The sequence below is a fragment of the Nyctereutes procyonoides genome, unplaced genomic scaffold, assembly GCF_905146905.1.
Source record: "Nyctereutes procyonoides isolate TBG_1078 unplaced genomic scaffold, NYPRO_anot_genome, whole genome shotgun sequence".
NCBI lineage: Eukaryota > Metazoa > Chordata > Mammalia > Carnivora > Canidae > Nyctereutes > Nyctereutes procyonoides.
In genome coordinates, this window is record NW_026575052.1 from 5,919,129 (window position 1) to 5,932,428 (window position 13,300).

Sequence of the window (13,300 nt, forward strand, 5' to 3'; positions counted from 1 at the left end):
CCCAAAGCTATTCGGGTCAGTGCCTCCCCGCCCCCCATCCCCCATCCCCCGCCCCCAGCATGGCCTTCTGCCCATGACCACAGCAGGCCGGGCGCAGAAAGGAGGCACGGACAGGCCCTGGGAAGATGCACCGACGCTGCCCTGAGAGGAGCCTGTCTGCCGGGGAATTTCACAAGGTCCACTTAGACCAGCAGCTCTTCCCCTCCCCCAAGACGGCGAACGGGCGGCAGCGAGCCAAGTAGCGTCTTAAATAACCCAAGTAATAAAAATGGCCAGTTAAGAGGGCGGAAGGCAGTGTCTCCACTGCGGGGGCGTCTCCCCCTCGAGCAGCAGATGAGCGGGGGGCTGTGTGAACCGGCACATCCCGAAGTCAGAGCACGCAGGCCGGAGCGCACTGAGCCCCGAGGCAGCCCCCAGCCAGCGCAGCCTGGGGGGGGGGGTCCTGCCCAAGCGGGGACCCTCGGCCCTGCTCTTCTCCCCAGAACCCCCAGCCTCACTTAGTAACATGATGGCAGCTGCCAGTGTCTGAGCACCGCTGCCCCATGCACTCTCCCTGCCCCCACGCAGAGGACTGTCCCCATGTCGCAGAGCCGCAAAAGACGCTCTCAAGTTCACGCAGCTGAGAAGCAGCAGAAACCCTCTTCAGCCTCTTCCTTTCCCAGCTTCCAGCTTGCACACGAACGCTCTGCTGCAAGCCGTCCGGTTCTGCGGGGTTCTGTCCAACATCCCATCACGGCTTGTCCCGGGATCCAGGGGCGGCTAGGACGCAAAGGCAAGGCGACGACGGGACACCTCCCGGGGCTTTGAGGAACCTCACCAGGCTGCCAGGGAAGCTGGGGAGGAAACGGCAGTGTGCGTAGGCAGGACCCAGGCTTCTTCATCATTCTGACCCCAAGGGCAAAACACTCGATAGTTTATAAAGTGCTTCCACAGACATCGCGGCATTTAATCTTGCAAACAGCTCGCTGAGGTCAGAGGAACTCTGGCCATTTCACAGAAGTGAAAACTGAGGCTCAGGGACGCCTGGGTGGCTCAGCGGTTGAGTGTCTGCTGGGTGCCACATCGGGCTCCCTGCAAGGAGTCTGCTCCTCCCTCTGCCTGTGTCTCTGCCTCTCTCTGTGTCTCATGAATAAGTAAATAAAATCTTTTTTTAAAAAAAAAGGAAAGAAAGAAAACTGAGGCTCAGAGCATGGAAGCTCCTTGCAGTGGGCATGTCCCTTCCCGGGTACAGCATAAAAGGCTGAATCCGGAGCCTGACTTCCTGGTTAAAATCTTCACTTCCCACCTGCTAGCCGTGTCCGGGCTGAGTTCTGTCAAAGCCTCTGTGGCTCAGTTTCATTCTCTAAAACGGGCTAATGACAGTACCTAACACAGGGTTACTAGGAGGTTACATGAATCAAACGTCCCTAAGAGGCTTTAAATGCAGCTTGACAAAGAGTAAATGCTACATAAATAGCTGTTTAATTAATTAATTAGTATTTGTTGTGCCCTTATGGTGCACAGGTACTATGTGAGCAGGTACTTGTCACATGGCACGGTCACAGTTGCCTGTGTCCCCAGGCTCTGAGCTACTGAGGGTGGGGGGGGCTTTGTGTGCTCCACCCCCAGTGCCCAGGACGGGACCTGGCACACGGAGCGTGCTCAGCCACTGTCAGAACAGAACCTCAGCTCCTCAGACATCCACACCCAGCAGGCTCATCTTCCCCGACAGGAGGCACAGAATGACTGTAACAGGTTCCCTGTACCCGGGCAAGGTTCACAGAACCAACCAAAAGCACAAGCTCGGAAGACCCAATTCCAAGGCCAAGGCCAGTTTCCCTCGGGTCACCAGAATGCCCTTTGCTCTTTCCTGCTTGTTATAAGCTCAAGAGAACCCCTGGCTGCTGCCCTGCGAGTGCCGGGGGTGCCGCGCACAATCAAAGGAGCATTAACTTAGAATCTGAGACGCGCGTGCCGCCCCGGCTTGGCTGTGTGACTTGGAGCAAGTTACCTCTCTGCGCTGAGCCTGGGTTTCCATCTGCAGAGCTGGCACAGGGCTGCATGCGATCAGATCATGTGCAAAGTGCCAGACAGGTGATCATCCGTGCTCGCTGTCCCCCTCCGTCCCTCCCCCCTGCCAGGCCCACCAGGCTCCGTGTGCCAACCTCTGTGGCTGGCCAGGAACTCTCTGCTACCTCGAGTCCGGTCCCCCACCACGGTCACCTCCAAAGAGCAGGGGGGCTGAACCGCCCTCTGTAGTGGCCCGGGAGGCTCATTTGCCTGCCACTGCCAGTGACTCACTGGTTTCTCAAGAAATAATTACTGTCAAGCGACAGCAGGAAGTCTTCCCAGTGTGGCAGCCGCCTCCTGTTCTACACCCGTCGTGGCAATATTGTGACAGGCGCTGGGGGGACCCCATGCCTCAGCCTGCATCCTCACCCCAGACCAGCCATCAGCAGCCCTCAGGTGGCGTGAGGCCTGGCCAGCTTGTCCCCTCCTAGGAAGAACACTGAGCTCAGGGTCTAGAGACCCAGACTGGACTTGCTGCAAGATCTGGGGCAGACTTCTTCCACCCCTCAGAACCTCTCACCTTGGGGGCGCCTGGGTGGCTCGGTTAGTTAAGCATCCAACTCTTGGATTCAGCACAGGTTATAATCTCAGCATCCTGAGACCGAGCCCCGTGTCGAGCTCTGCACTGAGCATGGAGTGTGCTTGTCCTGCTTTTTCTCAAATAAATAAATAATCTTAAAAAAAAAAAAAAAGAACCTCTCACCTGTAAAATGGCCATAATTAATTCCCACCTCTTGGGGATACCTGATAATTAAATCTCACTTACTTAAAGAAGTCCATCACAGAGCCCAGCACATAGTAGTTGCTCAGTCGATGGTGGCCACGAAGTCATTTATTGTTAAGCCTTTTTCAAAATGCTTTCACATTCCATTACTCAAATGATTTTTATAGCAACCCTGGGAAGCAGAACTCACAAGAAAATTTATCCCCATTTTAGAGAGTGACAAACAGAGGTACGCAAGACTAAATGGTGTCCTGATTCCAGACCACTCCGATGAAGTTACAGGGTGAACAGGATTCACAGGGCACTGGGCAGGCCCATCTTCCCACCACCCCCATTTCCAGGTGGGCAAGCAGAAGCTCAGATCACACCACAGGCACGCTGGGACTCCACAGGGCTCGAGCTGCCCCGTGTCACCGGCCAGGGGCTCAGCCCGGCCACAGCCCCTCAGGTGAACCAGAGGCATTCGCCAGATTTACTGTTGGGTGACAACTACCCTCTCTTGTACCAGGAACTAGGGCAAGTAACCACATCCTGCCCAGGAAGCCGAACGCCCCGTGCCCACTGGAGGTGGGAGGACACTGCTCTGGCAGGCGGGGAGCAGCCTCAGAAAACCTCCCCAGCTCCGCATCTGGCCCAGAATCCTCTAAGCACCACACAACCAGCAATGCCCAGAGGCTACGTGACACCCAGACGCTGCTGGCAAAGGCAGGGACCACCCTCCCTCCAGCTTCCAGCCTGGTTCTTGATTTCTGCCCATTTCCCAAAGCCCGTACCACTCACCCGTTAGGGAACCTGCGCTTCTGCCCTGTGAAATCTTGCCATGGAACTCTTTTAGAACTTCCCCGTTTATAAAGCGCCGTGGCTGCCCAGGCCCATCTACCCTGCCCACAATTTTGGGACACAGATGAGGAAACTGAGACCCAGAGAGACAAAGTGAGTAACCCAATCTCAGGTTTTAACTCCTGCTCCAGGAGCCCAGCATCTGACACCAAGTGATGGGTGTTATTCAAGTTTTTCAGAACTGCTATGTGGGGCCTGGAGGGTGGGTCTCAGGCCTCCAAACCCACACCCTTCCCTGCACGAGATGTGAGGGCCTAGATGTGCAGCCTGTGTCGGCCATCTGTGTCGTCTGTGCCTTACATCCCCCAGCCGCGCCGGGGGCCTACCAGCACCAGCAGCCAGGCACAGCGCCCTCCCTCCCTGCAAAACGCTTGCTCAGCATGGACTCTGGCCAGGCTCAGGCTGGGCTCTGCAGACCGAGAGCCGGCCCCTACAGGCTTACAGTCGCTGGAGGGGCGCAGACACCCCAGACAACTGAGATTCACGGTGCAGGCTGCCGTGACCCGAGAGGTAGCTATGGCTCCGGCACACCTGGTGGACGAAGTCCTGATCCCGAGCAGAGGGGACAACAGCACCTCCACCCTGTCCCAGGCCGTCAGCCACCCACGACCAAGGAAACCAACACAACACCAGCCCAGCTTGGCCTCCCCGATGTGATCAAAAGCCAGGACTCCCGACGCAAAGTCCACAGCCTGCGGTATCCCTGATGCACGGCACAGTTTCGATCGATCCCCCTAGAAGTCAACGCATCTCCTTGCGGCAAAGAGCATGTTCAGATCCTCGGTCTACCCTTCTGTGTCCTTCAAACACCGACACGTGCGGGGGGGGGGGGGGAGGAGCGGGCCACGGGCCTGGAGAGGCTGAGAGCGTGGGAGCCCGGGGGGGGGGGGGGATGCGTGTGCACGTGTGTGTGTGTGTGCGCGCGCGTGCGTGCGTGTGCAAGGGGGGGGCAGGGGCTTTGCATCCGGTGGCCAAGGCGAAAGCCCCGCCTCACATTCCGCAGGGAAGGAATCTTCAGCGTCAGCTGTCTCCCGGCTTCCTGCTTCCCTTTCTTTTCTGGGACCTCGTTCCCAGCCTCTGGCTTGAGGCTCTGAAAAATCCCTCCCAAATATGTCCCCAAAGAGAATGCCAGCCCCGCCGAGGAGCCGCCGGAGGGGGCTTGTGTGTTTCTTTCAACGGAGGCTGGAAGAAAGGGGCGGGCGGTGGTCAGAGATTTCCGGAGGCACAAATCAACCGCTAAAAGTAGGAAGAACACCCTCCTTAGATGCTGGACAAAGAAGTCGCCCTTTTTCCCTCCGCCCCCGGCACCACCGCTGGCGCCTTCCACGGGACACACAGAGCCGCGATGTGTCCCGAAATGGATGTGCTGGGCGGCCCAGCGCCGTGCCAGGAAAGCTCTATGAAATGGAGGGAACAGACACTGGGGGGCTGGGGGAGCCAGAGAGGGGACCCCACCCGGATCCTGATCCCAGGAGCTCATTCGGCCCTCCCCGATTGCTAGGGGAGCCACGTTATCCCCCCTCTTTTACAGAAAGCCGTGGCTCTGGCAGCTCCGAGGGGTTAGGCAGTTGCCCGCAGTCTCCCCGAGAGAGCGGCAGAGCCGGGATTTGAACCCTTTCCCCAGCATCCCAGGCCGACTCCCAGGGAAACGAGAAATGAAGAATCCGTGCCGGTGACCGCTTCAGAAATAACACAAGTGGCAGGGAACGAAAAGCCTTGCGGCCGGCTTTCCGGAGCAGTTCTTCCAGCCTTGGGGCACTCGGGGGCCAGCACACACCTGCTCAGGGGCCTCCCAGGGTGTGATGGGGAAAGGCAGGGGACACTCCAGCTGGCTCACCCACCAGCCCTTTCTGGAGCCCTTCATTCAGGCCGCCAGCCCAGCCCCTTCCGGCTCATGCTCAGAAATAGCAGTGACAAAAGTCCCTCCCATCCCTGAAAGTAGCTTTTTAAAAAATGCTTCAAGGCAGACACACGGAAAGGAGGCGCAAACTCTCCCAAACCCCAGCCGAGGGCAGAGGATGTGGGCATCACCTCAGAGTGGTGGGGAAAGGTTTCGACGGCAGGCAAGGTCTTGGCAACTCAGCTTTGTGGGTCAGTCGGCTCCCTCTGGGCCTCAGTTTCCCCACCTCAAAAATGAAAGTAACTCAGCTTAATCACCGACTTCTCTCTCTCTCCCTCTCTCTCTCTGTTTTCTAAACTGTAGCACCCTGTTTTCCAACTGAACCTTCCTCAGAAGACCAATCTGACAGTCATGGAAATAGAGTTGCTGTGGTTGATGGGGGCCAGATCCTAGGGGCTCGGCAACCCCGTGCCCTGTCCCCGGAATTGCCCCAAGGCACGCAGCTCTGGATCCCAAGGCTCCAAAAGGCCCCTGTGGGAACCATCAGGCTAAATGATCACTATGTTCCCTCCTGGCTCTCAAGCAAAGCTCTGATCACCCAACCACCAGGGAAAAACAAACCAAGCCCTTCATGCCAACTCAAGTCAGGGGCACAGCACTTGGCAACCTGCAGGGGGAGGGAGGGAAACCCAGACAGACGGTTCCAAACCACACTGGGCCTGGGGCAGGAGAGGGGGAGGGCTGCCAGTCCGCGAGGCAGGATGAACAGCCTCGACCTGGACCCCCTTGAGTCACAGAACAAAGTATAGGGCAAGTCGGGAGGGCTCACCAAAAGGAATCCCCTCCCGCAACGGTGGAGGACCTAAGGCTCAGAGAGGGCAGCAACCGGCCTGAGGTCACACACCACCTAGTAGCAGAGCCAGACCAGGAGTCTTGAGTGTCTCGGATGCGATGCAGAGAAATCCCCACTTGTTTCAAGCTCAGATAGACTCAGCGGGTATCTCCAGCGAAAAGCCCCCAGCTTGCAAACTCAGAATAGGACGTTTTGGTGGTGCTGGATGGTGACAGGGCAGAGATGTTTGTTTTGGTTTCCAGATCAACGCTTGACAACCTTGTCGACGGTACAGTTTGGGTAACCACATTTCCCTCACAGGCGAGAGCTCAGAGCTGGTTGGACCAAGGGGAAACCAAAGCCCTCGCGAACAGAGCCAGGGTCCAGGCGCCCCAGGCCAGGGGCTCTGCCTTGGGTTGGTGTTTCCAAGGCATGGTTGGCACTTGAGAGGACCAATGGTTGGCACCATTGATGGCACTTGAGAGGATGTGAGGGGGGACACGAGTGACTCTTCACATTTAAATTCCACTGACAAGGGATCCCTGGGTGGCGCAGCGGTTTGGCGCCTGCCTTTGGCCCAGGGCGCGATCCTGGAGACCCGGGATCGAATCCCACATCGGGCTCCCGGTGCATGGAGCCTGCTTCTCCCTCTGCCTGTGTCTCTGCCTCTCTCTCTTTCTCTCTCTGTGACTATCATAAATAAATAAAAATTAAAAAAAAAACTAAAAAAAAATTAATTCCACTGACAATAAATTAATTAATTAATTAATTAATTCTACTGACTACATAGGTGAACCGGTAAACAAAATGTGGTCTGTCCACACAGTGGAATAGTCACCAATCTAAAGGAATGTAGGCAATCTAGAGGAAACAGGCTACAGCATGGGTGAAGCCCCAAAATATTATCTAAGTGAAAGAAGGCAGACACAAAAGACTACATACGCTACAGCTGCATTTATATGAAGTGTCCAGAAAACACAAATCTATAGAAACCCAAAGCACATCAGGGTTGCCTGGGCCGGGGTGGGAATCGGGATTAACTGCAAACCGGCATGAAGGCTCTTTTGGGGGGTGATGCAATTTTTCTAAAACTGGATTGTGGTGATGGTTGCACAACTCTGTGGATTTACTTTAAAAAAAAAAATCACTGAATTGTGCGCTTAAAATAAGAGAACTTGATGATATGCAAATTACACCTCAATAACGCTGCTGAAGAATAGTTTTACATAAGTAGTAATACAGACGATGGTAGGTACGTGGATAAGGCCACAAATCCCAGAGGTAGAACCGAAATGCCTCCAGCTTGGAGAACACAGAGCTACGCGCACCAGGTTGCATTCTGGGGAAGCAAGTGGAGGTGTCCAAGGCTGTGAGTTCCTCCAGGTAAACCGGAGGAAACCCTCGAAGCTCTCCTTCCCTGGCACAGACCCCTTCCACTGGTCACTGCTTGGGGCTCTGTGCTAGACAGCCGGAAAGGATCTAAAGCCTTCAGTGGCCAACAGCCCGAGCAAACACCGTGGTCCCATCCCTCCAGACGCTGACATCTCTTATGGACAGGAGGCCAAAAGTGGGCTTGGGAGCTCAAACTCAAGATTGTATTTTTTCAAGGCTGGGAAGACCTTTTGAGATCATCTAGCCCAGTGGTTTTTTAATTTTTTTCCCTTAAATTGTTGAGATGCCTGCTTTCCTCCCAAAGGAAATTCTCATGAGAAACCCAAATACAGAAACAAGTAAAAACATAATGTCACTGGTATACATTTATACTGTAAATTCGCATAATACAACAGTTACTTATTCTGAATTCTATCAGTAAAGTTGATGAGGCTATTTTTGATTCATTAACATTTAGAACAGGGACCATGGATGACAGTACCACATTCCGTTTAATTCTATCTCCAGTTTTGGCTGCAGAGTTTCAGGAAAATCCTGACTCACACAGATAAGTAGCTACAAATGGGAAGGGTTTTTAGCGGTTTGCTCTGCAATCTCAGAGTACTCTTCAGACAAATAGTGAAGACAGGAGGGTGGCTTTAACTTGAGGCCAACTACTAACAAGTGAACAATTAACAATGAGTTGACATTAAGAACTTAAAAAAGTGAGCACATTTTTATAACCGCATTAACACTGTAATATAATTTAAAATATTAAGTGTTATGTAATATTCAAGGAACTCCAAGACCCTCTCCAAGGAAGCCTGGGGCTTCAAAGAGCACAGTGCTAGCCCACTCACCCCTCACTTTACAGATAGGTTAACTGAGTCCCAAAGAAGGGAGTCACTTGCTTTGGAAAAATCCAACTTGAGCCCGGAATCACCTTCAGAAAAGATGCACCTCCCCAGTTCACCAAAATATGGAGGAAGGGAAGGTGCTTCATGCAGCCCCGCGGGCGGGAGGAGAGGCACCCACACTCCACCTGCCCCAGCAGTGCCCGTCTCATTCCAGGCCAGCGCCAGAAGCTGACATCACACCCCACGCCCTGCGTGCAACTTGAACAGAGCATTGCTCAACGTCAACCTATCTCCCTCTGAGATTGGGCACAGTTTTTCCATCTCCTTAGTAGCCAGGTCCAAAAAGCACACACAATAAAACAAACACAGCACAAGCCTGAGGCATGACGACACGATCAACACTGGGAGACAGAAGGGCCCATCCCTCTGTGTTTCACCATCGAGAGCAAGTGCCTGTTCCCCTACCCCACCCCAGAGAAGCTGCCCACAGAGACAGAGGTAGCCTCCCCACCGCCAAGGCAGGGAACCAGGCCATTCTCAAGTCCTCAAGAGAAGATGGGCCCAAGAGAGTGGCTGGTCCCCAGCGGGGTGTAAGACCTCCCCCCAGAGAGCCAGGCCCACCCTGCATGAGACAGACTCTCGTCTCATCTCGGCCTCTGCTCCACGCTGGCCTGCCAATGCCTATCACCTTTAATCAGCTGATTACTCTATACCTTCCCAAAAGCATCACCAACCCACTCTCCCCTTCTGCAGCTAGGGGGGTAGATGTTCTTATTCCTATCTCTCCAATGAGCTTCCAAACGGTTCGACCATCTCCCCGGCAGGTGATGAAGGAGATACATGCCTCACGTTCCCTGACCGGACTTCTTTGCTCCTGTGAGCACCAAGACTCAAGGAGTGGAAAGAAGGAGGCTTCTCACAACACCCTCCAAGCCCTAGAGTCGGAAGCCGCGGAGGCTCCCAATGCAGAGTCGCCCATGCCTGGGACAGCAGAGGGCCCTGCCCCCACCAGGGCCTGAGAGACTACAGACAGACCCCTCTCCTCTTCTTGGAAAGCTGAGCCATCAGTCCCGTCAGCCAGGCTGCAGGCAGGAAGCAAAGTCGGTTTCCCGGCTGGGGAATCTGGGGGGTCGGGACTAGGCAGGAATGCGCAGGCCGGTCCTGCAGGCAGTCAGCCTCGCACACCAGCCAGAGATGGTGGTCTGGGTCCAATCAACATCCAGTGTCCAGACCAACGTTCTCACCTCCTGTGAGCCTCTAGGGCTGTGGCTGTTGGTGCTCATGACAGTAGGGGGTGGGGAGAAGAGGGGTGAAGAGAGGCGCTTTTAAAAGCTTGCGGCCAGTCTGGTGGAGGTCTGGTTATCCAACCCCGCCAACTGGACCTTGCAGAGCTGGAGCAAGATGGTAGACTCCGGCCCTAGCTGGTAGGCACAGAGCTACCTATTTTCAAACACATGATCTCATTTAATTCAAGGGACCAAAATATATATATATATATATATATATATATTTTTTTTTTTTTTTAAAGACTGGGGGGTTGGTTTGGTTAAGTTTTTTTTTTTTTTTTTCTTTTCACCCATGGAGGGAGGGGAGCCTGCCTCCTACATCCTTGGGAAAATACCTCGAGAGGAAGATGAACTAGCCAAAAGTGGTCCAGTTCACTAGCTCAAATCCCGGTTTTGCCACTATGGGCCAAGCCCCCTTTGGGCAAGGCCGGCGGCATCGCCCGTGCCTCAGTCTCCTCATCTACAAAATGGGGATAAGAAGGCCTTACACGCTGCGTTGGCGTGAGGGCTAAATGAGATCACAGAAAACACCAGCGCTCGCTTATTATGTCCCCCAGAAAGCAACCGGCCCGGACCAATGACAGCGCCGAAGTGTCCCCTACGGTAGTCGGCACCCAGCCCCATTCTTGGAGCTAGTGAGTGAGTTTTCCAAGCGTGTGCAGGGCGCGCTGCAACCGCAGCTTCCAGCCCACCTGCTAGGACCAGCTGGCCGGCCCCGGCCCCTCCCGACGCACGCACTCGGTCGGCGGCCTCGGTGGACCCGGACGCCCCCTCCCCGGGAGCTGCAGGGGGGAGGGGCAGGGGGGGAGGGGGAGGGGCGGGTCCCCACTCACCTCCGCTTGTACTCGTCGCGCTCGCGCTTCACCTTGGCCAGCACGTTGTAGAGCGCGCGTATCTCGGGCGTGATGGTGTCGATCTGCACGCCCACGCCGTCGGGGTGCACCCACGACACGCCGGGGCCCTGCACGGTCTCCACGCCGCCGCCGCCCGTGCGCCGCACCTGCGTGTAGCTCCAGATGGTCCCGGGCAGGCGGCCGTAGTGCTGCGGGTGCGAGCCGCCGCCGGGGGGCAGGCCGCCCAGGGCCACGGCGTTGGCGTTGGCGTTGGCGTTGGCGCCCGCCGCCGCTCCGCCGCCGCCGCCGCCGCCGCCGCTGCCGAGCCCCGCGCCGGGCGCCGGCGGCCGCAGCAGCTCGGGCCCGGTCTGCACGGCCTGCTCGCGGGAGAAGGTCTTGTAGCGCAGCCGCCGCTCGCGCTCGCTCTGCTGCTGCTCCAGCTGCTTCTCCAGCAGCCGGTTGCGCCGCTCCAGCTCGTGCACCTTGGCCAGGAAGCAGCGGAAGCGCACGTTGAGCCCCTTGAGGAGGTGGATGTTGGAGCCCAGGTCGTCCCGCAGCGCCGCCGTCACCGGGGACGGCCCCGGCCCGGCCCCGCCGCCGCCGCCGCCGCCGCCGCCGCCGCCGCCGCCGCCGCCGCCGCCGGGGCAGCCCCCGCCGCCGCCGCCCGGCGGGCAGCCGAAGGCCAAGGCCATCTCCCCGAACAGCAGCGAGTTGACCATGCGCCGGCTGCGCGGCTCAGGGCCCCGGGCCCGCGGCTCCAGGTGCGGCTCCAGCTCGGGGCAGGGCTCCCGGCGCGGCCGGGCCAGGGCGGGCGCGGGCTCCAGGGCGGCCGGCCGGGCGGTTCCAGATGCGCGCCAGACGCGGCCCCCGCGGCGACAGCGGGCCGGGCCGCCCCCGGGTGTGGGCGCCGAGGCGAGGGACGGGAGTCGGGCCGCGCGGGAGGCCGGAAGGCGGCGCGGGGCGGCGCGGGCGCGGGCGCGGGCGCGGGGCGCGGGGCGCGGGTCCCGGCGCCGGGGCTGTCAGGGGCGCTGTGGATGCGCCGCGGCAGCCGCGCGCGGAGGACTCCCGGCCGGCTCTGCCCCTGCGGCGGGCCCCGCCCACTGCAGACCCCGGCCCCGCCCCCGCCCTCGCCCCGCCCATCCCGCCTCCCTCTGCGGCGCTCCGCGAGCCCGAGGCCCCGCCCCCGCGGCCCGCAGCGCCGGGCCCCGCCCCCGCGCCCGTGGCTCCGCCCCCCGCGCTCCCCGGGCGGCGTGGACGGGCTGCCTGCAGCGCTGGCTCCGCCCAGCTCCCGGCTGGACCACGCCCCCCTGCCGCGCCGGGCCCCGCCCCCGAGCCCTGACTCCGCCCCCCGCGCTACCCGGGCGGCGTGGACGGGCTGCCTGCAGCGCTGGCTCCGCCCAGCTCCCGGCTGGACCACGCCCCCTCCCGCGCCGGGCCCCGCCCCCCCGCCTGGCTCCGAGGCTCTGCCTGGGGACCCGGACCGCAGAGCTGCGCCAGCCCCGCGGTGAGCCGGCTCCGCCGCAGAGCCAGCCCGGCCCCTTAAAGGGACCGGCAGCCCGAGCCGCGCACGTTTCCCCGCTAGGGCGCCCCTTCCCCCACGCCCTCTACGCGGGAGGCTCCGCTTCCCTCCCTTCCCCATCGCGACACCCTCGGCCCCAAAGTCCCACGGCGTGTCCTGGAAGGGCTGGGGGGCCCGAGCGCCCGAGGGTGCGTCCGCCCCCCACCCCCACCCCAGCCTGGGGCGGCCCAGATCGACCTTCCCAGGATAGGGCAGCGCTTCCGCCCGCACGTCCCCCACGTGGTGGACCCGGGCGGGCCCGTGCACCGCTCGCCCCCGCCTAGGGGTCCCGAGGCCGGCGGGTCCCCGGGCCCACCGAGGTGCCGCGCCGGGGAGGGCTGAGCGGAGACCGTCCCGGAATGTGACACCCTAAATCTCAGCCCGGCTACAGCCGCTCCCGGCCCAGAGTGACCCCGCCCCCGCCGCCGCACACTCACACGCCCATCGCTGGGGACCCCACAGCTGGGGTGCATTCCCTCCAACCGCTTAGGGGGCCGCGTGGGGGAAGGAACCAGCCTGGAGGGCGGAGCCAACCCGAGAATTCAATCCTTCATTCGTTCGTTCATTCCGTCCTTTCACATCCACCACACTAAAGACCCAGGTTCTCTAGCCTCCTGGAGTCCCTTGAACCAAATTGCAAATATCCATCATTCTTCTCTTATTGATAATAATAATAGCTCCCGTTACTGAGCGCTTCCTCTGTGTCAGGTGCCATACTTATCATCCCCATTTTACAGAGAAGGTCACTGAGACCAGAGGAGCGACAAGCAATCCCATCCCAAAGCGCATTCTCTAACCTGCAATCCCACACCTCCGGCCTCTTGCGCATTTTCCCATTTGATCCTTCCTGGAGACCTTCTGAGGGCAGATGACCCACACCTTGACGCCTGTGGCTTGCACTGTGTACACCTAATCAGACACGTGGCGTGTTCCACATTCTTCCAGCTGCATTTTTTGAATTGCAATTTAATTTTGTCTTATTGACTTTTGTGTTTGGTCTCCCATGTAAGCTCGAGGGCAGGTACCCTGTCTTATAGGGACAATGGTTTGGTGTTCTCGGAGACAAAAGAGACACAAAGGAGACTTGGGCTTGCTCTGGGAGGAGGTCGT

The 13,300-nt window shown here is 58.6% G+C and overlaps 1 protein-coding gene across 1 annotated transcript in view; it reads right to left on the minus strand.

The window, feature by feature from the left end:
- IFFO2 (intermediate filament family orphan 2) overlaps positions 1-11,596 on the minus strand; it is a 49,124-nt gene extending 37,528 nt beyond the window's left edge. The window contains exon 1 of the mRNA XM_055332759.1: positions 10,633-11,596. Coding sequence (XP_055188734.1) covers positions 10,633-11,351 — 719 coding nt within the window. The 5' untranslated portion in view covers positions 11,352-11,596. The remainder of the gene's footprint in view (positions 1-10,632) is intronic.
- Between the last annotated feature and the right edge of the window lie 1,704 nt (positions 11,597-13,300).